We start from the raw sequence: 27,306 nt of genomic DNA on the forward strand, positions 1-27,306 counted from the left end.
GAACATGGCGTGCCTGCACTCCGACAACTGCCCCGTGCTACTGAAGACAACAGCGCCGCTCGTCAGCGCACGCCCCAGGATGCAGTGCGATCAAGCGGTCGGCTCGCACCGCGCTCGTGCCAGGTTAACAAGCTGCGATGAACTGAACATAAGCAAAACAATAATATAGTTAAGACAGTAGTATTCGCCTTATGGCTCGGAAAAAAAACAGGAGAATGAAGATATAGTTAGGTTGATACTTCGGCAACATGCCTTTCTCGAAACAATAGCAAAAGTGACTTTAAAATTGCCTGCCGACGATCCTACTCGATTGTTCAGGTTTTTTGTAAGAGCAAGCCACAGTTTTTACGAGATACCAACATTCAGGGGATTAAACAACCAGCGATTAATAACCGTGATGCATGATGCCTGTCCAATTGAAATAGTTTGCATGCATAATTTATGCGCGATGTGTGATGCTTGTTTACTTCAACTCGCTTACATGTTCGAATGAAGCGTGATGCGTGATGCCTATTTGCTTGAATTCGTTTGCATGTACACGTATGTCCGGGCATTGTAATTTTTAGATAGGGTACTGTATTTTGGTAGTGGCTGGCAATCGCCCTTTGTTTTAATCCCCTGAATGTCGGTGTCCTGTAAAAAACTGTGGCTTGCTCTCACCCCCCAAAAAACGGAACAATCGAGTGGGATCATGCGCAGGCAAATTTGAATTTACTTTTGCTGTTGTTTCGAGAAAGGCGTGTTTTGCTGAAATATCAATCTAACCATATTTCCATTCCCCTGTTTTTTTTCGAGGAGTTAGGCTAGCACTACTGTTCTTATCTGTGTGACTAATGTTCCTCGCTAATGCACTGAACAACTTACATACAAATAACACGTGGTCAAACAATGCCAACGACAACGTCATAGAGCCCCGAAAGGGCTCAAATTGCCGCGCAACGGGGGAATGTTTACTTTTCGAACACAAGTCACCATAAAACTAGGCATCTATGTACGTATAGAAGACCAGTGTGGAGTACCACACATTAGTGAGGACCACAGCTCACTGCATGCCGCATTACGCCCGCGCGCTCTCCTGCCCATTTTATGGTGTGCGTCATTTTGTCATCGATGGCTGCCAGTACGCCGGCAATTACGGCGCTTCAACTGGTCATTCTCCAGTCACCTGCGTACACTGCATGTTTAACTATGACTGGCCCGCGGCATACCTGGATCAGCCATAACTGAAGCTCATTCGGGGCGCGTTTTCTGCACGTCCCATGTGGAGAACATTAGGCTTCTCCAACTGCCAGCTTCTCGTCGGCATAATGTGCGGCTGTCAGGTCGGGTCAAAGCACATATCCAACGCGAGAGAACCCTTCTGGCGGGCATGACGGTGAGCTCCGTACAGACTTCCGGCGGTAAGAGGTCCGGCCAAAATGGCCGCGCTGGGAGATATTACCAGTCCGTGCACCCCGGTTGGAGAGATGGTCTCCATTCGAGCGCATTCAGTGGGGACTTTCCAGTATGCCGCAATATTATCTTATCAGGTACGCACCTCCATCTACCTCAGTACAAAACCACAGTCGGCGAGCATGCCATTTCCAGTGCGGGTTAAGTACGCTGGCATTGTTCATCGCTGCATCTTGTTCTCATACAGTGCTCTTCAAGTCGCGGTGCAGGTGTCTGTCGCACCGCTTCGCCGCGACGTGACGCGTGACGTGGTGTCTTGGACCGCTTCGGGGTGACGTGACGCGTGACGTGGTGTCTTGGACCGCTTCGGGGTGACGTGACGCGTGACGTGGTGTCTTGGACCGCTTCGGGGTGACGTGACGCGTGAAGTGGTGTCTTGGACCGCTTCGGGGTGACGTGACGCGTGACGTGGTGTCTTAGACCGCTTCGCGGTGACGTGACACGTGACGCGGTGTCTTGACCGCTTCGGGGTGACGTGACGCGTGAAGTGGTGTCTTGGACCGTTTCGGGGTGACGTGACGCGTGACGTGGTGTCTGGTTCAAAATACCAATGATTGTTTCTACTTAAGTAACCTTACTAAGCCTAACCAAAAGAAGCTTTACCGCATACCACACTGTCTAACCTATTTGTATCGCAGCAGCATTTGTGAGACACTGATTCTTGCAAAATTCCTACCGCCACTTGCCATGTAATTAACCAACGTGACCTAACTGAAGGTAGCCCAGATGGTAAACATTATCTCAACTCAGCTCACCTATTTCTTGACACCAGCAGTTATGATAAAAACATGACAAAGCTTTTTTCTGGCTGGTTTCAACTCGTGTTTTAGTTCAGTTCATTTGTGCCAGCTTGCTAGCACCAGACATAATTGACAACAGACAGGTCAAAACCTCTCAATTTACTTTGAACAACTTGTTCTGATTGTCACGGCTAGACCCTGTCAACGGTACGGTAGTGGATTTGCTCCACAAAACAACCTCTCTTCTTCAAACACAACACAACGAACTATTATATTATAAAACAACAAATATATGTCATTACAAGCACAACAAAAGAAGTAATTAAATACATATAAATACTTATAGTTTCCAAGTAAAATTTTGGTATCACCTCATTTGACTTAAAATTTGTAAAAATGGGTGGTAATGGGGATGTTGAGCCTCTAGATTTTATTCAGAAAACATTTGAAGAATTTTTCACTCCCGCATTTTGGGAGTGGTGAAATTTAGGGGTTAATTTGTCTTCGGGTAAAATAAATACGTTGAGTACAATTCTGTTCCAGGATTTGTCAGTAATTGCACCAGGCTTTGCTTTGCTGGTGTGATGCTTGCGTGGTGCGACCCAAAAAATTGGGGATACGTGAAAACCTTGCATTTGGCACACACCTGTAACTTGTGTTTTTTAAACAAAACAAATTTGATGCATGCAAGCGGCTGGAATCGCTGGGGCTCTCGGGCTCGGGAGATACCTGGTGTCCTTGCTCATTGCATATATCGACATGACTCAGATGTAGGTGAGGCAGGATAAAGCCATAGGTGTCCAGGTTCTTGTTTATGCTTGATGGTTTCAAGTGAGCTGGGTTTTGGAAGGCATTCTAAAACCTCTGAAAGGGAAATATGGGTTTAGTGTATGTGGTTAGACAGCAGCAGGTAGATAGAGTGCTGCCTTATACCCAAAGTCGGCAGTTCTAGGACAAACTATATATATATATATATATATATATATATATATATATATATATGTATCCGGTGGCCAGCGTTTTCAAAACGTTTGAGATGTCCCCCTGTTACCTCTAGTAATGTTCCGATAGGAATAAAATGCTCGCTGACGTGTTTTGATCACACATAATAATTAACTTCTTCTAACCACACACCGTAATTTGCCTGTCATTTAAGCTCAATACATTATGTAATCAATTTAGCGCCCTTAGATATCTGTTATCGTATTCAAACGACTAACGGAGTGAATTCATGCATCTCAAATCCGCGGATGGAATCTCGGTACATTTTACAACAGTTCCCGAACCTTCCCAGAGCCGGCTGACCGGGTGGACAAGCGACTAGCCAGCGCTAGCTGATCGACCAGTGGCCAGCCAGCTAGCTGGAAACCAATCTTATTGCAGATATCTTAGCTCCGGTTGCAGTCCGGTGATGAATCGAACTGGCACCGTATGTGTCGTTGGGTTCTGGGTCAACAGAAGGCACACACATATTATAGGAAATCACACTCCTTGCAGGCTGTTATGCTGTCGTGCAGCATTCCTCAAGTTATTTCAGCACGACCTGGCATACGCATTAACACGTTTGAATACCGTGCCGAGAGAAATATTTGGAAAGCTTACACTGTGGGATGAAACGAGAAAAAAACGTTACGATAAGATGATAAATGACCTATCAATGTTCGACTGGTTTGCAGTGAACCGCAGCGCTCACTCGCCAGAACCTTCTGGAGGCGGATGGCCATCGTTTGGGTCGTGCCGGCGTCTCGGAGGGTCCGTCCCCTCCTCCCCAGCCCCCCGGCGAGGGGCACCGAGGGGAAGACATCCTGAAACAGGGGAGCCGGGAGGGGGGGGGGGGGGCGAGACGTGAGGGTGGAGCCGTCAGCGTTATCAGTTTTCGACAGTCATTATCGTCGCCTTGGAGTCATCAAAACAGAACAGTCCTTTCAGTGAAGCCGGCCCTGACATTAGGTTTTTCCAAGGGTTTATTTCTAAGCTCATTAGCTGGCAATGTGGACAAACATGCAGCAATGCTTGCATGAAGCCACGGTATTGAGAAAAATCCCGTCACAGACTGCACGACTTCGGCCACATTTTTTTTGCACGACGGTGACTGTTTCGGAAGCTGAGAGATGACGTCCGTGCTGATGCTCCCGCAGGTACCTGTAGATGACGTCCGTGCTGATGCTCCCGCAGGTACCTGTAGATGACGTCCGTGCTGATGCTCCCGCAGGTACCTGTAGCTTGGTGCAGCGTAACGCCGGCACCTCCATGCTGGCGCCTGGCATGCCGGTCTCGTGATAAGAGTCCAACTGTGTTGTTCTCATGACGACCTCGTGAATCGGTGCCCTGTTTATGACCCCGTCATGGAGACGCTCCCGCTGCTATGCTGGTAAGAGTGGAATGATGCACTCCTGTGGCTATGCTGGTAAGAGTGGAATGATGCATTGCTGTGGCTATGCTGGTAGGAGCGGAATGATGCACTCTCTGGCTATGCTGGTAGGAGCGGAATAATGCACTCCTGTGGCTATGCTGGTAAGAGTGGAATGATGTACTCCTGTGGCTATGCTGGTAAGAGTGGAATGATGCACTCCTGTGGCTATGCTGGCAAGACTGCAATGATGCTGCTTGAGTCGTGCAACGATGAGTCCTTAATTGTATCACTCCGGAAGAGCATAACTGCAACGATGTTGTCCCGTAGGCATAGAAACGTCTCAGAAAGGTTGAACGAGATTGGGGAGCAGCGCTTGATTCCAAGCCCATTCGTTCCACGCATCACCGTAAAATTGATGTTATTCTTCCCCAACATTGGGTCCGTGCCCCCTGGTCTCCTTTGTTCTTACGTCTTTACACTGTCATGTGGTTTCATGCCAAAATATCCACCGACCGCAGTTACGTGTGTGAAAACGTGTAACATGACGACACTGTCTATATGATGAACCGCATCAGCCATAAAGGTATAAGCGTACGAACGCCATACGAATGATCATCGTCAAGCGCACCAAGTACGTAGGGATGTCTCCTGGAACGATCTATCAGAGCCACGGCCCTGAAGCTCCTTCCATATGGGCAGACTTCTGCCTGCACACCGCCTCACCATCCGTTTTTGAGAATACACCGCGCCACATGGGCAGGGCGGCGCAAATATTGGAATCATGCGGAGAAAATTCCCATTGCCTGCAAACATCCCCGTCATGCTGGTGCACCCCCGTCAACATACCACGTGGCGTGCCTGGTGTGGGCGCTTAGATGAGCATAGATAAGCAGCAAAAGGATTAACGCAACTAAAAAACCTGTTTTGACACCCTTATCTGCTAAACCTGGCGTCGACCCCCCTCGCACTCCACGGCTCCCCGTCGTGCCGGTGCGGCCTCCCGGGCGCCGGCTTTCTCGCGTCCGCCCGCGAGCGTCCGCCGTCCGGGCGCCGCTCCCGAGCCCCGTCGATCAGGTGGTCCCGGCGCCGGTCGCAGCGAACAGCTGATGGCAGTGGGTCTGCGGCGAGCGGAGGGGTTGAGGTGCGGGACTGTACGTGGTGCTGACGGCCCGGCCCAGTCGTGACGCGAACGGCGCCCCAGCCTGCGGCCGCGAGTGACTCGGTGACTGTGACTGGACTGAGCGGCGACCCGCGAGGCGGACGGGCAGCGGCGAGCATGTCGCAGTCACGGCGGCCGATGTACGCATGCAGCCGCGACCTGTCATCGTTCGCCGTCTCCAGTCGCCGGCTGACGGCGCGAGGCAAGCCGGCGACCGAGCGCGACAAGCAGGACGGACAAGGAGAGCGGGTTCGAGTCGAGCCCCAACAGCCCACGCGCCGGCTCTTCACTCGAGCCTGGAAACCAGTGTCTGCTCGCGGCGCAGACAGGTGAGTTCCGTGAGCGGCCCGTTGGCGGCCGGTGGCGGCTCAGGCGGCATGCGATCGCAGCTCGCGTTTGATCTGCGGCCCGGTGCAAGAGGTTCGGTTGGCGGCGGCGCGTACCGCGCGGAAACTGGCCCGCTCCGCCAGCTGCGGGCCGACTCTGCAGCGGCGCAGCTGCCAGCTGGCGGCAGCTGCACGCGCCGCCGCTCCGAAGCGGGGCGCTAACGGGCCCGGACGCTCCCACCGAAAGTGGGCCGACGCCGCCGCTACCGGCGACCTGTTCCTTTCGTTCGTTCATTCACGCGCCGCAGCCGCTTTCGACGGCGGCTCGCGGCGCGGCGCCGGAGGAGGCGGCGGAGGAGGCCGGCGGGCCCGGGACGGCCAGGCGGCGCTGTCGTCGGCGACGGTTCAGGGTCAGGGGTGGCGTCAGGAAGTCGGCACTGCTCGGCAATGACGAACGCTTCCGGTAGATTTAAAGCCCAGCATCGTTCTGTTGACTCAAGAGCGCGGCGGCACAGGAGTTCGGAGACGGCGTTTCGAACTATCTTAACGCTTCATGAAGCCGCTGCTGGCATAAACACGGCGTTAACAAGTACTTTCACTCGCTAGATCCACAACGCCACGCCGTTCTGCTCTTTGTTCATTGCCGTTCACGCTGATGACGGTTTTTGTGCTTGCGGATCCTGTTGGGCGCCGAGGTTGCGAATAGCTGTCGCGCACTGACGGCAGGTGCCCCTGGTGCCCCTCTAAAGGTGACAGTGCAAACGGAGCGTGCCAATCAGCCCTCCAGCGCGACGACCAAAGTCCCGGATGGTAATTCAGCATTCGCCAGCGGCCATTTTGTCATTATCCGTCAAATGGCTCGGGTACGCGTTTGGCTTTACTCGGCTTTTTGCACGAGCGCGGGTCTGCGCAGCTGTTCACATGGGATCCGCGAGCTGTGCAATCGGAGGAGGGAACGAGCATGGACGAGCGAGATCGAACGGACGAGTGGAATCTGACGGGACTGCGTGACACTCCCTTCATTGCGGAGACACCCAACCGCGTTTTGTATGCGAGCACTACCCAGCAGGCGTGTTGTGAAGGGCGCATGATTTCGCCACCAACAGCTGTCATCGGATTCGGCTGTTATCGGAGCAGGAAAACTCGGGCGAGATGCTCGCTCGGGAGAACCGTCCTTGTTCGGCCGAGACGCAGTCGCCTAACGACGCTTCCCGGAGTGGTGTCGGTGGTGGGTTGCTGGGAACCGTCTGTTTGGCGGGGTTCGGTCTGAGTCAGCCCTTCCTGGCACACCACGTCGGACTCGGCGCCGTCCAGCGGGTTTCCGCCGGCCGCGAGTCCAGCGCCATCTGTTGGGGAAACCCCGCACCAGGTCCCGGCGTGGCGAACGGGGGGCGTACGGTACGGCTCGGAAACGACCTGTCGTCCCAGCTGAGACGTGCGGGACACCGGATGTTCCCGGCCGCCCACGTGCTGGAGGCGCGGCACGGACAGCTGATACCGCGAGCGGCGGCGGGCGGCGGCGCGGTAGTCAGCTGGGCAGGGCCCCTGTTGTCGGCGGCGCGGTAGTCAGCTGGGCAGGGCCCCTCTTGTCGGCGGCGCGGCCGGTCAGGGCCGCCGGCCCCGACTGGCGACCCCTGCGTGACCGGCTCACCCTGACGGCTGGCGGCGGACGGACGCGGCTGCACGAATTGCGCGGAAAGCGGCGTCCGTTTTTAGGAGGGCCTGTACCAGGCGGAAGCGTGCACCGTTTCCGTGTTCAGCACCGAGACCAGCGGCAGCCGTAACGGGTAGCCGCTGTTGCATCGCGCGCTCCTTTTTTGGTCGTCCATCATCTGAAAACAGGACTGATACATGCCACCTGTCACCGCACCGTCAGACTTACGAGCCACCTGACGCTTTGGTTATCGCACCGCGCGCGACGAGAACTGACCGAATCTGCTCGTTACACTCCACTCATCCGCGGCCGGCTTTGCTGACGAAACGGAACGCCGGCTGACCGCGCGCTGCAGTGAAGCCCCTCGGAGCCGGCGGCGGCCGCGCTCCGCCGGTGACCTGGTGTCGGCGCCGGCGTCGGCCCGACGTCAGGCGCCGCGCCGCTGGCCCGTGTCGCACCGTTACGACAGCTCGGCCGACGCCGGCGGTTGCTACGCGCCCGCGGCTGGGGCGCGGATGCCGGTCGGATGCGAGGAGGCGGCGCCGGCGCGGCGTGCACCGGCGTTTCTTCGTCCGCGGGTCCGGCCGGGGCGCGGCCGCCTGACGTAACGCGCCGCGACCGCCGCTTCCTACGTCCGGCGGCGCGCGCGTCATTCGGCGTGACGTTACCGCGGAGGAAGTCCGGGGCGGGCCACCCCGGGGAAGCTGTGACGTCGGCTGACGGCGAGCGTGACGTCACGCGATCTGAGCCGCGGCCGCAACAGGCGCCGTCCTTCAAGCCGGTGCAGCGCCGTATTTGGCCGCGGGCAGCGTCGACGTGATGCATGGAGGGAATCGGTCGCACAGGGTCGGCCAGTCATTAGTGCTCTCCGGCTAGTGGAGCCTCGATCGGCCGGGCGGCTGGTGTGAACGCGGCTGTCGGGTACGTCGGCTCGTCGGCGACCTGCCCCGCCAGCTAAGCCGCTCTGCTGGCAGGCGGCCCGCCCCAGCAGTCTGCCGTGTTTCGCAGTCGAGAGGACCTTGGATGAAGTCAAGCTTACCGATGGCCATTACATCACGGATACGGCTTACGGATGCTGTTGATGTCGCTCACCAATGCTCCTCACGGCTAATGCTAACCCCACAACGTGGACGCTATCTAATCGCGGAGGCGGTCGCGTCCCGTTAGTCCTCCGCAGGTTTCTCAAGCCACGCTAAGCGTCGTCCGGCGGTAACGCGGCTGTGGTTTTGCGGACTTCCTACGGGGCGGCGTCGGTTCACAGCCCGGCTTTGCGGGGCTTTGCAGGCAGCTCGTCCATGCTGCGGCCGGGCAGATGACCGCGGCGTGTCGGCGAGTCAACAACCGACCGATGCCCGCCCGCTGCTCGGCCGGGCGCCTGTCCGGTCGGTCCGGCCGCCGGTTGTAATGGGCCGCTCAGCAGAGCCGATCATCTGTCGATCAAGTTGACTTTGTTTTGTGGGTGAATCAGGCAGTTGGCCGGACATTCTGACGGTTGATCGGGTAGTTGATTCACGCTATCGATGCCTGGCCCACTCGGGGCCTTTTTGTTTGTTATCGGGAGTCCATTACTGCACGGTTGGGCTGCACGGCCGGGCGAGGTGGCTGTCCGGCTGGCCTGCCGGTCGGTCCGTGGAGCGGAGGACGCGGCTGAACCGCGGACCGGACTAGCGGCCATGCGGACGGCCAGTCCCGCCGAATGACGTCTGTAAGACGACAGCGCTCGAAAGGCCGTCCTCACGACCAGGTCGAAGAGATAGCGTATATGGCTCTGGCGGATTAGCCAGCGCGCGGGCCGCGGCCAGCTGTCCAGTAGAAGAGCCGTGCTCGCATTCCTCGGTCTCCCCACCGTTATGGAGGGCGTTCCTTCCTGTCAGCTGCCCTCCGATTCATCGCGATCAGCCGCAAAAACGGGTGCTGGGCGGCGCGGCGCCACCCGGACCCCGTCCGTCTGCGACGCAGCTCAAACTCCGCAGCCGCTGCCGGGCCGGCGGCCCCTGCGCCGCCTGCGTGACCTCGGCCACTGACCCGTCCGAGCGCGATCCCCCACAACACGGCGGCTAACGTGTCGGCAGATCGCGCTGCCAAGTCCAAAATCCTGCCGGTCTCCGCGCCGCGGCGGCCGACAGCGCGTCCGGTCGGCGGGGTGGACGACCCGCGGTCGCGGCCTCATGGCGCCGCCGGTGAACGAACGCGCCATCTGGCGGCGCGCGGAACGGGCCGCCGGCTGCCACTGACCAACTCACCGGCACGGCGGTGGCGGCGGCGGCGCAGTCAATGACCGCACGGCAAGGCCGCGCCGCGCCGACGGTCGCTCTTTGTGAGCGAAGCCGTCGGCGCCACCGGGTCATCGGGGCAAGTCGCCGTTCGGGCAGGAGTTGGGGGGGGGGGGGGGGGGCACGGGACTGAGGCGTAGATGTGAGGTACGGTTGGAGCGACGTATGGTGGTGTCGGGGTGGGAGGCTGAGTGCTGTTGGCCTATGAAGAGCCTTTGAAGATTGGTGTGTTCTTATACAGTGTCTGCCGTCATTTTGCGATCCTTATGCTGTATGACGTTTCCATTAGATTCCCATCCCGTACGGTCTTGAACCGTGCGGCTTGGCGATGCCTTCCCATAGGAACTTCATCCCGTACGATCTTTAGCCATGCGACCTGTCAATGTCATTTTCAGACCATGTGATCTTTTACCGTACAGACTTGATCCCTTACTTTTCCATCATGCCATGATTTAAATGCCATCTTCAGATGCCACATGCCATGCCACCTATTAAAGTAAAACCATTTTACATAAAAAGAAAACGTGCAGCCATCCCCGTATTCGCACAACAGCACCGCGTGTTGAACTCAAGAAGTCAGTTGTGACAATTGGCTTCGCGCTGTGTCACAGCTACGTCACATTCGTTGAATGTCTTGCACTGTGTGGCGAGAAAAGTCATGCAGTTTTCCTATACCCTCATCCAACAACGCTTCATTAAGACTGAGCAGAGCAAAAACCACATCAAGGAAAATTGGTAGCAAACCACACCCTATGTATAGTCATAGGGCCTGCTTATTTTCATAAAATTGAATAGTAGCAGTGACTGATCGATGCCGCTCCCATGCTGTCCGACCGATGTTGCACGCTCTGTGATCCAACAACGTCCATATTTGCCAGTATTGTATGAAATATTCTCTGTATTGCAGGGCATATAATCCAACATGTCCGGTACGCTTTGTAACAACGTGTCTTCTCGTTGCAGAGCTGCGCCACCAACGGTCTGCACAGTCCAGCGAATGTATTTCGCTGGAAAGCTTTAAATTCATCAAGAAACTCGGCAGTGGAGGTAAGCCCAGTTTGCGGCAAAACGCCTGCAACCGTCCGCCATTGCGTTGCACTTGGTGCTTTTTCTCCTCTTTGCATAAGGGTCATGATGACTCCCTTCTCCGAACAGTGGCTGGATCCCCTGTGTGTAAGTGTAGCGCAACTGGATCTTCAGCTCTGGGGTATGTCAGTCCTGTCTCTGGATGCACCGTCTCGCATCCCTCCTGGCATATCGTCCAGAGATCCTCGCCTTCGGCCGTGCAGTGCATTTCTTGTGCACAGTGCACTTCTTGTATTAGGCTGACTTTGTGATGATAGCACCCCGTCTCTGGGTGCGCCTTGCTGCCCTGTCTCCGGGTATACTGTGCCCCCTGTCTCCCGGTGTGTCGTGCTCCCCTGTCTCCGGGTGTGCAGTGCTCCCCTGTCTCCGGGGGTGTGCAGTGCTCCCCTGTCTCCGGGTGTGCCGTGCTCTCCTGTCTCCGGACGCGTCACCACGCCGGTTGCCGCATCACGCGGCACCGAATTTGTCGGCCGCCTGCCGCGCCAGTCAACGACCCCGCGCGGCGGAGGCGACCGAGCCGGGCAGGCGGGCGCGGACGCCGGCACGCGCCACCACACCTGCCACCCTTCCCTACCACCCTCCCCCCTCCCCGGACTCCCGGCGCCGGCTCCTGACGCGGCCGGGGCTGGCACTGTGAAGTCTGCTTGCCGGTGGCTCCGCCAGCGCGGCTCTCTGCCCCGGTATCTGTAATCGGCACAGAGCGCCGGAAATGGCAACGTGGCCTTTCCGGCGCCGCCGCCGGCGCCGCGTTCTGGCGGCGCCCGCGGGCGAGTCCTCGAGCGGTGGTGTCCGGTGGCGGGCAGAACGAGGCGTTGACCCCCGCCCCCTGAGAGGGCCTCTTAGGTACCCGGCCTCCCGTCACTCGGCTTTTTGTAGGGCGATGATCTTTCAGAAGAAAGCAGATTTCAGATGGAGTTGGGTGATGCCGCGGATTAGGGTTCGCTCATATCGGGAGCATCGTGTGCTAGGAGTCAGCGCGGCGGCCGCTCCGGGTGCATGCAAGCCGTGACGTCACAGGGGCTCACGGACGCCACGTGCGGGCTGCTCGTCGGATATCTTCTGCCACGCTGTTGCGAGATTTCTGGTCGGATCCGTTCGCACAGAGCTGGGCCACTCCACAGTGTTCAAAGGAGACAGCCACTGTATTTTTGTTTTTCACTGGTGCCCGGCCTTCAACCCTTCTCGACCGCCTCGGTCCGCGCCCGCCAAGTCTGTCCGTGGCTGATGTTCCGACACGCTCTTTTTGATTGACTGGGACATGGCTTCCCCTGTCGGGAGCCGGCAGTTTACCAACGATGTGTGCGGTCCAACCTAGTGCATTTTAAGGTTAACTGTATTTGCGCCAGTGTTTTCACCGCAAGTGGCTGGTCACGAGTCATATGAGATTACAAAAGCCACGATCATTGTTCTGCTGTTTTTGTCTCCACTTCTTGTATTAGGCTGACTTTGTGATAGCTGGCAATACATTCCGAGGGTCCTAATCCCAAATGGCTCTCGAAGCGTCCCAGATAAGATCGCACAAAGTTTGAGAAGTCTCCATTTTGATGGCCCTCGCACAGTTCACTGGCACCTAACCCTTAACAACGTCACATCCGATAACCTTGACGTCCTCGGGGATACCGACCGCCTTTGTTTGCGGCATTCCTGACAGGAAAACACTCTAAAGACACATCAGTGCCATGCCTGTGATAAGCACTCAGGCGCCTGCCCGGCCGCGGTGTTTACCGCTGCATCGGCGCCCGTCTCCGGTGTCCCGAGGTCACGTGCAGGGGCGCGGCCCCGCTCCGCCGCAGGTGTCCCTCGGCCGGCCGACCCGGTCGACCCGACCTGCCGTTGTGCAACGCGCGCCGACCGCGCACGCAAACACCGGCGCCGGTCGGCCCGGGCCGTCGGCGGCCGGTCGACGACAGCGCGCTATTTGTGTGCGTGCGCGCCGCTGCCCCCGTGACCCTGAGGGTTCAGCCAACCTGCTGGCGGCGCACGCACAGCGGCCGGCCGACTCTGCGCCAAGGTCGCCGGCGGCGGGCTCCGGCGGAGTGCGTCGGATGGGCGCCCAGACCGTCGCTGTCGGGCGGGAGCCGCGCGTTGCGCGTTGTGATAGGTACAGGTGGTGCTGCATTGGTCTGATATGCAGGCGCACGCTTGGCATTGCCGCTGTCGGGCGGGAGACTTCGCAGCGCGCACAGAGGATAGAAGCACAGCATGGCGCCACTGCCAGCATCGCGCCGAAGATGTCCACTGCGCAGGCGCGTGCGTGGCCCGGCGCTGATTCCTCATTGGGTGCTGCAGTCACGCGGGTTAGGCCTGCGGCGCTCCTGGCAGCTGACCGCGCCGCGTATGCACGATCACATGGCCGGGCTGCACTGGGCCTGCCAGCCAGCGGAGGCTGTCGTTCGGTCGAGTCAGCCCAGCGCAGCACTACGATTCAGGGCCGCGGCAGGGCCGGACCCAGCGGCCGCGCGCGGAGGCTGGCGCCGGCTCCCGAGCTCAGCCACTCATGGGAAGACGCGGACGAGCGGAGACGTGGCGCCGGCCGACCGCCGCGCGCGGGTCGATGCGTGATTCGCGCGCGCGTGGTCGACCTTCGCGGCGTCGGGCGAAGCGCGGGGATGCGAGGTGTGCGCGGCGGCCGGCGGGCCTAGCCCGCGCGGCGCAGTTGCGGTGCGGAAAGGCCAACGTCCAGCTGGTCTCTGCACTGCCGCGCCGGCGCCCCTGCAGCCCGTTAGTCCTGACGAAACGGGCCGGCCCGACCGGCCGGTTTCACCACGCGTGCGGCGCGGAAACCGGCCGCCGCGTACCAACTGGGTCAAGTTCCGAGCGGCTTGCGGCGCCTGCCGCCGCGCTCCAGAGATGGCACCACCGGCGCCCACCTGCCGACGCAGTCGGCGACGCCGCGTACGACGGATTCCGCATGGCCGGTGCTCGGCGCCGGAGGACGAGCGACGGCGCGAGCTGTGGAGCTGACGTCACCGTCGTGGCGCCGCGGCCGGGCGTGATGACGCCCTGTTCGGACCACATCCGGTCCCGCATTCCACAGCTTCGGAGCGGCCGCCTGTCGCGGGCGCCGCCCTGTACCCTGACCTCGCGCCGGCAGCCTCTTATGGCGTCGCCAATCGCCGGCCGCCGCTGTATGCGTGCGTGCGGGGGTGTGCGTACCGCCCCCCCCCCCCAAGGCGTTGGGGTGACGCTTCGCTGAGCCGGGCGGATTCACGAGGGAAATGATTGAGAGCGTCCAGAGCGGAGTAGAAATTGGCGATCTCCCAGCTCACGTGCGCTCTGCCGACGCCGCACGGACCAGCACAAAGCCGCACCATTGGCCGGCTGCAGCCGACGGGGCGGCGTTTTCCGGGCGGCGCGCGCCTTTCCTCTCGGTGGTACGGTCCGTGCGGGGCGGCGGTACAGTTACGTGCGGTCGGGCGACGTGCTGCCGCCCGTCATAGCCGTCAGCTGACGCCACGCCGCCGTCCGCCGGCTGGCGCGACGGCGGCCGACCGGACGCACGCGCCGCGGCGTTGTATTACCTTACGTGGGTGTCGTGGGGGAGTGAGTGAGCGTGTGTGTGGGTGGGTGAGCGGGAGGGCAGTGTGTGAGCGGGAGGGATTCCGTTGGGAACCCATGACGTCATCAGGACCGATGTTTGGACGGATCGTGGGGTATGGAAGTGGACATTGTCCACTGGGCGTATTGCTTGGAAGGTGCCAGTCGAGAGGGGCTACATGAAGTGTTTGTAGTGATTAAGCAGCGGGAGGACGGTCCGTGATCAACTTACAACACGATTGACGAAATCCTTCTCCTCCAACTTACCTTGTGCCTGAGATTAGCTTACACTGGATAACGTAGCTGCTGACTGTGCAGCAATGCTCTACTCGTCTCCAAGAGCTGCTTGGCGAGTGGTGAACGCCGCTGGGTTTGAAGATTTCAAGGACACTTTAAACGCCTGCGATGTCAAAGATAGCCCGCATCAGTTGCCTGTCTTCTGCAGGCAGGTAGACAACTGCGATAGGTCTTCAAGGTCCCAAATCGAATGTATCGGTTAAACGACGCCGTTATGTGGAGCATTGCCTAATCACGTGTCATGTCGATGATCTGGTTAACCGTGGTAAGCCAACGAAACTCTGTTGGCACAGTGAAAAGATAGTGGTTGGCAAAGAAACCAAACCGGGACCCAGGGCATCCAGCTTGACCTAGTTTTACTTGGCCTCGCCAACAACTGTGGTAATCAAATACGGTTACGGCAACAATGACGCGGGTTGAGGCGGCGCTTCTCAATCGATCGGAAGAGACCTCGACTGAGGAGGTAGTGTCGGGAACCGTTTGTAAAACAACTTCAGTGTAATGGCGGTCTTTGACACTTTTGGCGACTTGGAAGCACGGACCGTCAGTCCCGGAACTCCGCCTGACCTCCCGACACATAAGCGACACCAGCTAGGCCGAGAAACCCGCACCGAACCAGCCGAGCCGGACCTGTGGTGTCGGCGCCGTCAGGCTCCGCTGGCCGGCCGCCACCCGGCGCCGGTCGTCCCTCGCGCCGTCCGCCGTAGCCAGCTCCGTGGCGGCGCCAGCTCGGCCGGCCGACCCCGGCAGCGACCGTGTCGAAACCCGGCGGCCCTGCGCGCGCCACCATCGCCGCGATCGGCGCCAGGGCCGCGCTGATTACGTCGCGACGGATCAGCGGCGCTGCGCCAGCATTGCCGCAACCTGCCGCGCCGCGACCCTGACCCAGTCCCGTGCCCGGGGGCTTTAGAGCGCGCGGGCGGGGCGTGCTGGTGGCCCGCTTCTGTTCCCCTGTGTGCAAGCGGCGGCTGCAGAGACCTTGGCCTGACTCTGTTGCGCCCCGGACATGGCCGGTTCCGGGTGGGGAGACACTGCCGGCTCTGTGGAATGATCCGCTGCCATGGCCGCAAAAAGCAAAAAACCGTGCGGAACCAGTGGGGGTGGTGTATGGCTCAGCTTTCCAGACCTCGCCATATCGGATAGATGATGGGCAAGATTTCACGTTGGGCAATCATATAGATATGGAGTTTCTTCCGGGACATGGTAGCGTCGTGTTGACCGTATCAGACAAAGCCGCTGACTGCACCCGTCTATCCGTGCTCCAACACCACACCCTGCCCGCACCCGCATGCTTCTACCCGTAGCCCCACACGTCTGATAGAGCGCATCCCTTGCGACTCTGACCGCGTGTATCTGGCCACCTGTGAATCTGTCCATGTCCGACTGCACCCCCGACTGCTGCGCCGACTGCACCTGACTGCTGCGCCTCTCTTCCTCAGGATACGGCAGCGTGGTGCTGGTGGAGAAGCGGCGGGGTCGCGACCGTGGCGCGCTCTACGCCCTCAAGATGACAAACCTGAACCGGGCCGCGCTGGTGGAGCGCGACATCCTGCCACGCCTCCAGAACGTGCCGTACACCACCGACCTAGCCTACGCCTTCTTCAGCGCCAGCCTGCCCAAGGCCTTCCTCGCGCTGTGTGAGTACTGACCTCGGGCTGTCGGCATGCCGTCCCTACCGGACTGTTCACGACTGTGCGTCGTTCCAGTGACATGTCGCTCCTACCGGACTGTTCACGACTGTGCGTCGTTCCAGTGACATGTCGCTCCTACCGGACTGTTCACGACTGTGCGTCGTTCCAGTGACATGTCGCTCCTACCGGACTGTTCGCGACTGTGCGTCGTTTCAGTGACATGTCGCTCCTACCGCACTGTTCACCACTGTGCGTCGCTCCAGTGACATGAATGAAGCGCGCGGTGTGCTTCCTCCGCTAAGTGCATCAGCTAAATATGCAGCATCGCTGGCGCGCGCCGGGCGTTCGAAGCTGGCGCACCAGAGCGACTGCGCCAGTCCGGCGCCAGGTCACGTGGTGACCGTTCGTCGATTGGCGCGGGGCGGCGGCCGTGTCGCGGCGGCCGAGGGCGGCGGCCGTGTCGCGGCGGCCGTGTCGCGAGGCCTTCCGCGCAGCCGCCACTCCCACTACCGCGGCGCACCTCTCCCGCCGCTCGATGCGTTCTGCGAACGTCGCGTACCGGGAGAGCCAGGCGGGCAGGGGATTATGGGCGCGGCGGACTGCACATCGACCGGTGCCGACACGCCGTGCCCGAGCCGCCGCGGCAAAATGGGTCACGGAAATGGGACAACGCCGGCGGGAGCCGCGCCGTGACGCGCCACGACCGCCGCGGGTGCGGGATCGTGATCACGGACCAAACGGCGGCGCCAGCGTCGCGCAGACACCGCGCATTAGCGTCTTTGTGTGCGGATCCTGGCCGACAGACAAAGAACATGGCCGTGTTTTTCGCCTGGCTGGGAGGCCACGTGCCCAAAAAGCGCCGCGCACTGCGACGCAGAAGCGGCGCGGTGGTGGCCTGGGATCTCCGGCGAAAAAACATCCGTGTCGGTAACGGCGGGTCCTCACCGGCGTTCGCGACCGGGCCGCTGACCAGCGTTTGGCCGCGGAGCCGGCTGCGGCGCGCGGCCAGGTCGGCCGGAGCGGCGGCGTGCCGCCCGCGGGCGTGCCGGTCAGCTGTTGGCCGGCGGGCACGCCGCTACGAGGCTCGTGCCGCGCGCCGTACAGAGCCAGCCGGCGGCGGCAGGGTCGACCTTGACTGGCGGCCCGGGGCCGCGCCGCCAGGGTCGCCCGCTACTGCCGCCCTGTGCGCCGCCTACGTGCGTCGACGGCAGGCCGTCCGCGCGGCAGGGGCGGGGGGGGGGGGGGGGCGCCGCGCGCGCCGATCGTGTTGGCTTTGGCCGGTGGTAGACCAGCTGACGGTGGGCGGCGCGCGGCCCACAGCTGGCCCTGTGCCGGAGGCGGCGCACCCGGTCCGACGCCGCCTCAGCTGGACACGGGCTGAGGGGGACCGGCCCGGCCAACTCTGGCTGGCAACCTTTGGCCGGTCGAGCGCGCGGCGCTCTTACGACACGACACGGCGTGACAGCCTCGCGCGTACTTTCTACGGCCGCGACCGTCGCGGTGCCGCCCGCCGCCGGCCGCACAAAGGCCGCTGGCGCCGCCCGGCGCGCCGGGGTTTCACAGAGGTGTTTACCGGCTGCGGCCTGGTCGGCGGGCCGGTGTCGCCCGGTTCGGACCGTGTTTACACGGGGCGGCAGCGGCCCCCGACCGCCGTCCACTCGCCCGGCTCGCCAGGCTCCCCGCGCCCCGCTCAGGCCCGCCGGCGGCGCGGCGCGGCCGGCGCCAGCTGTGCGTGCGGCGCCGGCCGCAGCGGCCGATTTGGGTGACCGGGTGGAGCGGCGGCAGGCGGGCACGCGCGCGCGGCCGGCAGATGGCCGGCCGGCCCGCCCCCGGCCAAAGCCGACGCGCCGCTCGGGCGCGTCGGCGCGCAGCCCGGACGCCACTCTCCGACCGCTGACGGCCTTTTAACGGGAGGGGGAGGGGGAGGGGAGGGACACGCGCGCGCCGATCACCGGGGCAGATAGCGCCAACCGGGGACTTGTCGCAGCGATTTGGACGCGTCGCCGTCGCGCCGGCCGATCCGGCGTCTGGCTCCGGCGCCGCAAGAGCCGCCGGAGCCGACCGCTCGACTCTGACTCGCCGCATGCCGGCGGAGAGTCGCCGGCCACTTGTGCAATTGAACTGACACCTGACGCCACAGGCGAATGCCCCCGCTCAGCCGGCCGGCGGCCAGGTGGGCTGCCAAGTGGGCTGAAGGCTGCACTGGGACTGCCAGGCTGACAGCTGCGTCCCTCTGCAGCTTATGCGGTCGGAAAGGACCTGTTCTCGCTGGTGGGCCCCAGCCGCAGCCCCGGCTACCTGCGCCGCATGTTCGTCTACAACTACGCCCGCTACGTCGACCGCATGAGGATCGTGCTGGCGGAGCTGAGCGTCGCCATCCGCTTCCTGCACGAGGTGAACATCAACATCAGCATGAGCACGATCGAGATGTCAGCTGCAGCGGCTCGCGCGCAGTGGGATGAAGGTGCAGCTAAAGTCAGGTTTTCGAGCTTTGAAAACCCGATGCGCCTATCGACTCGATGTTCGTGGTGGCGGGAAGAGGGGGGGGGGGGGGAGGGAATTATTTAGAGGTGAACTGTGATTGGAGGGGTGAGAACGAGGTTCGCAAGCTCACTTTGGCGTCAAAGACCACCCGGGCTTTCCCGAAATGTTATGGGTCCCTCGCACCCACCTTTGACCCTTGGTTCACGGGTCCGCTCTGACGTGAAAACAGACAGCCCCATTTGCGTGGACTTTGTATGATTCGCGAGACGCCCCTCCTCTGCCGTCGGCCCTCCCTTAGTTTGGCCGCTAATCATCTGTCAAAAGTAACGAAATGTGGACGCAAGCCGTCGCAATGTTTGTGCCGAGCAACAGTCTCCTTTCCGGAACCGCAGGCGACCGGGCAGGGAGCGTGCTGACGCCATGACTACCTGGTGCCGCGCGGCTAGTCCGCGGGGTCGGTGTAGCCTCTGAAGCTTGCTTGCCTTCACCGCGCCGTCATCGAAGACCTGTCTCCTGACCTGCCATCTCCAGTGATCCTCGTCACCCCTCGCCCTGGAATGGCATCACCTAGTTCCTCATAGCTGCCAGGTCGCGATGCAATTTGCTACTTCCAGTCGTGCTGCGCTCGGTGAAGTCCGGCGATGACGTGAGTCGACCTTTCCAGAACAACATCTTGTACCGCGACCTGAAGCTGGAGAACGTCCTGGTGTTCGGCGACGGCCACGTCCGCCTGGCCGACTTCGGCCTCTCGCGGCACTTCGAGGTCGGCGAGTCGGTGGGTGAAGTCGGCTTGACGACCGGGTGCTCTGCCGCTGCCCTGGGGGCTCGGCGCCCGCGGGGGCCCCTCGGCATGATCGAGCGGGGCTGCCGCTCAATACACCCGGGCCAATGTCGCTCAATTAGCCGGACGTGCGGCGCGGGCGAGGCCGGCGGTCATGCGGTCTCCGGCTCAGTCTCCGAGTCGGTCTCAGAGTCGATCTCAGTCGGCCTCGGAGTCAGTCTGCGAGTCGGTCTCCGAGGCCGTCTCAGTCAGCTCGTAGTCGGTCTTTCTGAGCTGCTGTGAAAGGCCGGAAGGTCCGTGCTGGCGGGGCGGTGGCGCTCGCAGTACAGCTCCCTCGCCGCTGCGCTGTCCGCGACGCCGTGCGAGGTCGTATTACGTGTACGGCCGCGCACGGCGTCGGGCGCCCGGCTAGCCCGATCATGGGCCCGACACACCCCTGCGGCCACGTTAACGGTCATGTTACTCTGTCTACACCGCTTACAGTCTGTCTGCACAACAGTCTGACTGTTTAGGAATGCGCCGATGGTCGCTGGCGGTCGGGACTACCCCGTTCGTCCCCACGAGCCGTCCCTGATGTCTGCCCGCCCTGGCCCCCGCCCGGCTGACTCATGCCCGCCAGCTAAGCCGTCCCCTCTCTCTCCACAGACGCAGATCAGCGGCAAAACGGGCACTCCGGACTACATGGCTCCGGAGGTGCTGAAGTCCAGCGGCGCGCACGGACCCGCCACCGCCTACAGCTTTGTGAGTACCGAGATAGAGCCGCGGCCGACTTTCAGTCCCTATCCGGGCTTCCCCGGCCCTCCTCGGCCCACACCAGCCCACCCCGGCCTCTTCGGCCCGCCTCGGCCCTCCCTTGCCAACCCCGGCCCACCTGTGGTCTTCCCCCGGCCCTTCCCGGCCCGCCCCGGTCATCCCCGGCGCCGCCCCATACACTCCTAGGTTCCCTGGAGCGGCCTCGCCGGGATCTGCAAGATATCAGCTGCGTCGCTGACAGCCGGCGTTGGATCAGTACCGGTGACGTTGGAGCGCAGTTCGCCTGCCATTGCGGCGAGTTTGCGGACATCAGGAAATGATCGCCAGTGTTGAGTGCGCCGAACGCTCGTATCGGTGTTGGGATCACCCAAACCCCGACGTCGTTAGCTCAGTACACTTGCACGTGAGCTGCCGCCGGTGGCGTGTTGGCGGCACTTTCTCGGAAATTTTTCATTTCTCATTGCGATGCTTGGTTTGGACTGAGTCCTGAAACACTTTTCTGTCTCCGGCATGGAGTGTTATTCTCCCGTGGCGCATGACCTGCATCTCCGGTGGGTGAGGAAGGGTGGGGCAGCGCGGGGAAGGGCGTGCTCAACGGCGCCAGGGCGGAGCTGGACATCCGACAGCACCAAGTGTCTCCTGCCTTGCAGCCGTTCACTGAGACGCCTCCAGCTCATGTTTACCGTTCTCGCCCTTGGTCTCTCGGCCGCTGCGAGGCGAGAGGGGCAAAGTCCGCAACGCCCCCTCCTGATTGCGACAGTGACGCGGCCAGGGGCGCGCTGACAGGAGCGCAGCGGGCTCGCTAGGGGCGTGAAGCGCGACCTTTGGCCACGGGGCCGAGAGGACTGGCCGGGTGGTCTGATCAAAGTCCAGGGCCCGGTCTGCTGCCTCGCGGTCCGGGTTAGCTGGCTTGCCGTGGTCTGGGTGTGGTCTGATTCATTCCGGTGTGACGTGGTCTGATCTGTTCTCGCCTGCTCTGGTCGGGTCGGGTCGGGTCGGGTCGGGTCGGGTTCCTGACGTTCGTGTCTGGATTACGGCGCTCGGGTGTGGTCTAGGCTGAGTTTGGCTGGGCCCGTCTGGTCTGGTATGGTCAGGTGGTCTGCTCGGGGCTGCGGGTGGCCCTTTCTTTCCTGGTCTGCCCTCGTCTGGCCTGCGTCTTGGCTGGGCTCGGCTCGTCTAGCCGACAGTTTTCTCTGGCTGCGGCAGGCGGTCGGTCAGCGCTGGCCGCCGCCGCCGAACTGGGTCAGTGGGACAGCGTCGCCCGGCCGACCTAGCGGTGCCCTCGGGACTTCGACACCTGCGGTCAGGTGTTGCGTCGCGAGGACACCGCTGTCGTCCCGGCCGCCGGGGCTGGGCCGGTGCTTGTGGGCACATTTTCGCGTGCTCGGGTGGGTTTAAGTTGTGAGGCTCATACCTCGTCGTCGGCTCTCCCGTCACCAGACGTCTGCGGAGGCTGGGAAGGGGGGGGGGGGGAGGATCTGTCACCCGGCTGGCCCGTGACCTGTCCGCCGCCTGCCCTCGTCGGCTCCGACGCGTCGCCCCCGCCCCCGCCCCTCCCCGCCCGGCCGCCTCTCCGTGGCGTCGGCCACCGCGTCGGGAAATTGGACCGCTCCGGCGAGAAAGTGAAAGCACGCAGGCGGACCTGTCTCGGCCGGGGCGCCAGGCTTCATGGCGGCGCGATTCTCTTCAGTTGGGCGGGGAGAGGGCACTCTCTTCGTCTACCGTCTCGGTACAATCGACTTGGCTCGGCTCTGTGGATGCCTGTCTGGCGGCAATGCTGCAGAGGCTTGATTCAGGACGCTGGCTGTGCCGATCTGAACATTGTGTGTGCTGGCATCGGGCTTCTCTGAATCCTTTCACCGCCGTTTTTTCCTTGTCAGCGGAGGTGGGTTTCCTTTCGCGCTCGCACAGCCTCTTGTTCCTTTGTATGCAAGTTGATGATTTGGTGTGATCTATGGTATTTTTCGACATCTGTAAGGGAAAAGCCTGCTTGATTAGAAATAAAGTTGAACTTTTAAGACAAGAATGCCCGTAAACTGATGCTGATTTAGCTTTACTTTTCCGCGCGCGGGCTTCACTTTCACACATGCAGCTAGACCAGAAGCTGTGAAATGAGGAAGCTTCGCAACGCCGATTGCTATCTCACCCGGCTTACACAACACCAACAGAAATCGTGCACAGAAGCTAACCAGACAACTCCCTTGTTTTGCAGGAGGCCGACCTGTGGGGTTTGGGCGTCATAGCTTACGAGCTCATCGTGGGTCAGCTGCCCTTCAAGGGCCGTGAAGTGGCCGATCTCGAAGAGTAAGTAAACTGCCTTGATGTTTCCTGGCTAGCTCTCGTCCATTTCTTTCTTGCCCTCGTCCCTCCCCGTTCTCTATTTGTATTCCCTTCATGCAATAACCTATTTTGTTTTGCTTGAATCGACAATCTACTCTCCGTTGAATTTAATGTTGTAGAAAAGCATAAGGCGGCTTGAAACGCTCGAGTGCAGGCCATGCAGGCCCCCTTGGACAGCGCCTCCCACTAACGCTCCCAGTTGCTGTTGCCACCGCCCGTGGCCCGACGGGCGTGGTGGGGGGGGGGGGAGGGGGGGGGGGGGGTCGCGTGCCGTGCCGACGCGTCTGGCCGCCGCCTCCGCCGCCGACGTCGACGACGCCGACGCTCTCACTGAGGCTCGCCGCCGATTAGGGTCAGCGGACGCCACCGCGGTCCGCCCAGCCGACGGAGGGGGCGGGGGTCGGCCGCGCACGGCCCGCCGGCGCCGGCCTTTCACAGCGCGCTGTCCGCCGGCGGCGCAGTCGTGCGCTCTTGACACGAGGAAGGCCAGGAGCCCGACCACCCGCGCCCCAGCGCCCCACTGACCCAGTTAGGCCCACTCTCCCAAACCCGTCGGCCAGAAAGTGAAAGGATTCCTGGCTGCGGTATGTCGCGCGGTCGCAACGCGCCGCAACACCGCGGCCACGAAAACGCGCCCTGACTGACGACGGCCCGGGACTTGGCTGCCCTCCCCTCCCCTCAACCTCACACATGCACGCATGAGGACGCGGACGGCGCCATTGGACGCGTGCTGTTCGGGCCGGGGCGCGTCCCACAATTATGCCGGCTGCGGCGCGTTTCTGGGTCACTTTCGCTGCGACGCGCGTCGCCGGCTGGCCGGTGGTTAGCCAGCGAGCCGCCAGCGCGTGCCAATGTGACGTGACGGCACTGAAACGCGTCGCCCTGGCGCGCGCGGCCTCGGCTCGAGAAGTGGCGCTGCTCTTCCGGGAGAAGGTCCTGCTCGGGCACTTGCCCTGGAGAGCGAGCCGTGGCGCCACGTTCGCTCGCTTTTGAGCGTCGCTGGCGCTTCAGACCTGGCGACTGTTCTGAGACCGCGTCAGCTGACGGCAAGTTTCTCGAACATCTCATGCTCCGTCACGCTCCGGCTCTGACCCCGCCCCTCTTCTCCTCAGGTCGATCCTGCACGACCCGATCGAGCTGCCTCACCACTTCATGGAGGAGAAGTTCAGCGTCCTGCTCTCGCACGAGAAGCCAATGGTGCTGGCCGGGCTGAGCTTCATCCGCGCGCTGCTGCAGCGCCGGCCTGAGGACCGCCTCTCCAACGACGACATCCCGGGCCACGTGTTCTTCAGGGTGAGCTGCGCACGAAGGCGCTGTCGCACGGGCGCTGTCGCACAGGCGCTGCGACACCTGAGCGCTGAGTGTCGCTGCCGACATCCGGCCGCGGTCACGTGGTCAGTTTGCCAGGCAGTAATGAAGCGGAGGCGTCACCGCAGAGACGTCTCGCGAAGCAGCGCCGTGTCGTGCGACCTCCCGCCGCGACAGCATGCGGTGTGGATGTGGGGCGTGCTTTATCAGATTGTTGCCAGCTGATGACACGCTGACGTTTTTCTCGGTGTTCGTCAGGATCTGGACTGGGAGAGCGTCAGCTCCGGTTGCCATGACGACCCGCCGTTCGACATCGGCCGAGTTCTGCGGGAGCAGGCGCCGGACGATGAGATTCAGCGCATTCCGTCGGCCTTCACCGGCTCGCCGTCCAGCAAGCGGCACAGGAAGGACAAACGGCCCAACTCGAGCGGCTATGATAATCCGTCCAAGTATAGGGTGAGTTGTGGTGGATGGGGGCATTGTTGATCTTTAGCGGCCTTTGTTCACGCTCCGCTGTGGGTACAGTTCCCGTGTGGCGAGGGTGACCAGTGTAATGCGCACTGACACTCTGGTCAGTTTTATTGACTGACATGCTGGTCAGTCAGTTTAAAGGTCAGCTGTGCTCTTCACTTGTATGCTGTTTACATTCCATCGTTCGCGAGGAAACGGCATACTTTCGCCGGGCCTTTTCCACAATTTGGTAATGGAGCTTTATGAACATTCTTCAAAATCTGATCTCCTTGAAATTTTTCTGTGATGTCATAAATCTTTGAGAATGGGAATGTTTATTCATGCAATGCCGACTAGTCACAATCGTGCACAATCCCAGTCACAATGGAAAATAAATTATGCGTGCATTCCCGACCACGACGCCGGTCCCGGGTCCACGCTGACCGCTCCCGTCCGTCCGCCGGCAGAACTACCACTACTGCAACAGCCAGTTCGGCTGGTATGTCTCCAGTCTGGAGAGCTCACGGGGCCACGACAGCTCCGAGGCGCTGCCCGAGAACGTGCAAGTCGACGATGACGACCCGCCGGCCGACGGCGACGGTGGTACGGCCTTCGACGACGTGCCCGGCCTGCTGGCGTTCGAGAGCGCCGCCGCCGACGACTCGTGTCTCTCGTCGCCGCTCAGCCCCGACAGCTCGTTCGGTGAGGAGCTGGACGAGAGCGAGCCCGGGGAAGAGCCGGCGTCACCACCCGCCGCGGCTGCCGCTCCGCGTCAGGACATCCAGCTCTTCCCGCGCGTGCGCGTGCTGCCCGCACCGGAGCCGGCGGCCGCCTCGCCCCGTCACGTCGAATTCGACGCGTCCGCCGGCGTCACCATCGCCGTCGCCGCCGGCGCCGCCGCCGCGGCGCGCGACGCGGCGGCTGCTGGAGCGCGCCGCCGCGCCGCTGTCGCCAATCCCAGAGCAGGCGTCTCCGCGGCCGCGCCGGCGCCGTCCGGCCGCCGACCTCGGTTCGCCCTGCCTGCCGCCGAAGAAGCGGCGTCGCTTCCTGCAGCCGGAGCCGTCGCTGGCCGAGATGGGAAGCGTCGAGCCGCGCGTCCTGGTGGAGGCGCAGTCGCCGCTGCCGCCCTTCGGCTCACTTCGGGCCACGCGCAGCCGCGCGGCCGGCCTGCGGTGATGGTGGCGCCTCTAGCGGCGCCGAGGTGCACTACCGCCCAGCAGTACAAACGCCGGCCGGCCGAGCGGCGCGGGGCCGGTGCCTGGTTGTGTCCTTCGATATCGTGTCTTCGTGTGATGGCCGCGGGCAGTGTGTTTTCATATGGCGTGGTGTCCAGTGCCGATTCTTGTGCAATGTTGTCTCGGCCGCGCAGCTGACAGCGGAGCCGATTGTCCGAGCATTTTGTGATCCCGAATATGATAGACTTGGGTCTTTCATGTGTAATCACAGTACCTCGAGCTTTCCTGGAGCATGTATTTTGTTAGGGCGCGAGCGCGTTGGAGGGAATTTGACGCAAAATTCCCGTTACACGCGATAGTCCAATGCATGCGATAGGCTCAGTCAACAATGCGTAGCGGAGGCAGCGATGCTGTTTTAATAAGCGACAGGCCAAAAACTTTCCAAGTGCAACCAAAGCGAGGCTCAACCCGAACTATGCTCTTGCTCACGAGCGCGCCGCTGGCCGTGGGGCGGGCCGCTTGCATCTCGTCACGCGGCCGCTGGTCGGTGCAGTCCCGACGGGCCAAGTCCACAGTGTGATGGGAGACGCCGTCAGTGGCGCAGTCGGCCGCTGGAGCACGGTGTGCGTGTTGTGCCGGGCGTTAACGGGTCAGAGTCACAGTCATTTACCGCGTCCCGCTGTGGAAGTGTGCGCCACCGGCGGGCGGGAGCGGCAGCGCCGCGCACCCGACACTGTGCAATGGAGTCGCGCGCGCGCGCGCGCCTGACCCTGGCTCGGGTCAGCGCCACCCGCCGACAGTCGCCGAAGTGTCCAACACTTGAGGGTTTGTTGTACATATTTTTGATGAATACATTCGCCGACTGTATTTGTGTTTGTGTTTGGGCGCGGCTAGCGGAGGTGAAGGAGCCGCCGGGAGTGAGGAGGAGACGTTTTGAGCTGCGGCAGCCTTGAAGAACGGCTAATTTTGCGTCAACTCCGCTCAATGCGAGAAACCCGGCGAGTGCTGAGATCATCAGGCAATGAATGACAGGACACGCCCTGAATACTCTTAGCTGAAAGCTTTAATGACCTAAAGCCACGAAACGGACGTCTGCGGATGACGCATGCTTTTTGCTTCGGGCCCGCCATATGAAGCTTGACCTTGTGACTATCAGTTACGAATAACCGCGAGCTCCGATCCGCCCACTGCTCGCCACGCATACTGCTGTGCTGCAGCGCACCACGCGGGCAGCAGTGGCGCGCATGCTACAGCTGATGGCGTCTCGCCTGACACCGCTGCACCCGGTGTTCTCATTCCGTGCTCCCTCGTCCTGAAACCCCCCAGCGGCCCCCACGGGCTTCCGGAACACTCAGTTTTGTTGGACAGCTAGCTCCCAAGGGCAGAGGCTCACGCTTTGTGATGGTTGACCGCATCACGACGTTTTAGCTTCAATGAGATTTGCACGTAACTGTGCAATTCTCAACAATTGTTGTAACAGGGCCTATTTTAACATGTTGACTGGAGG

At 61.3% G+C, this 27,306-nt stretch overlaps 1 protein-coding gene across 1 annotated transcript; it reads left to right on the forward strand.

Annotated features, from left to right (window-relative positions):
• Nucleotides 1-5,153: 5,153 nt before the first annotated feature.
• Nucleotides 5,154-25,800, forward strand: LOC119094125 (protein kinase C). The gene is made up of 12 exons (XM_037217202.1): nucleotides 5,154-5,176; nucleotides 5,936-6,033; nucleotides 10,921-11,004; nucleotides 16,317-16,514; nucleotides 18,748-18,902; nucleotides 19,657-19,767; nucleotides 20,419-20,514; nucleotides 22,739-22,830; nucleotides 23,979-24,159; nucleotides 24,433-24,630; nucleotides 25,092-25,464; nucleotides 25,586-25,800. Exons 1-12 carry the CDS (start codon nucleotides 5,154-5,156, stop codon nucleotides 25,798-25,800), a joined length of 1,824 nt encoding a protein of 607 aa, XP_037073097.1.
• The last annotated feature ends 1,506 nt before the right edge of the window (nucleotides 25,801-27,306 follow it).

The sequence above is a fragment of the Pollicipes pollicipes genome, unplaced genomic scaffold (genome assembly GCF_011947565.3).
Source record: "Pollicipes pollicipes isolate AB1234 unplaced genomic scaffold, Ppol_2.1 Scaffold_4002;HRSCAF=4701_pilon_pilon_pilon, whole genome shotgun sequence".
NCBI lineage: Eukaryota > Metazoa > Arthropoda > Thecostraca > Pollicipedomorpha > Pollicipedidae > Pollicipes > Pollicipes pollicipes.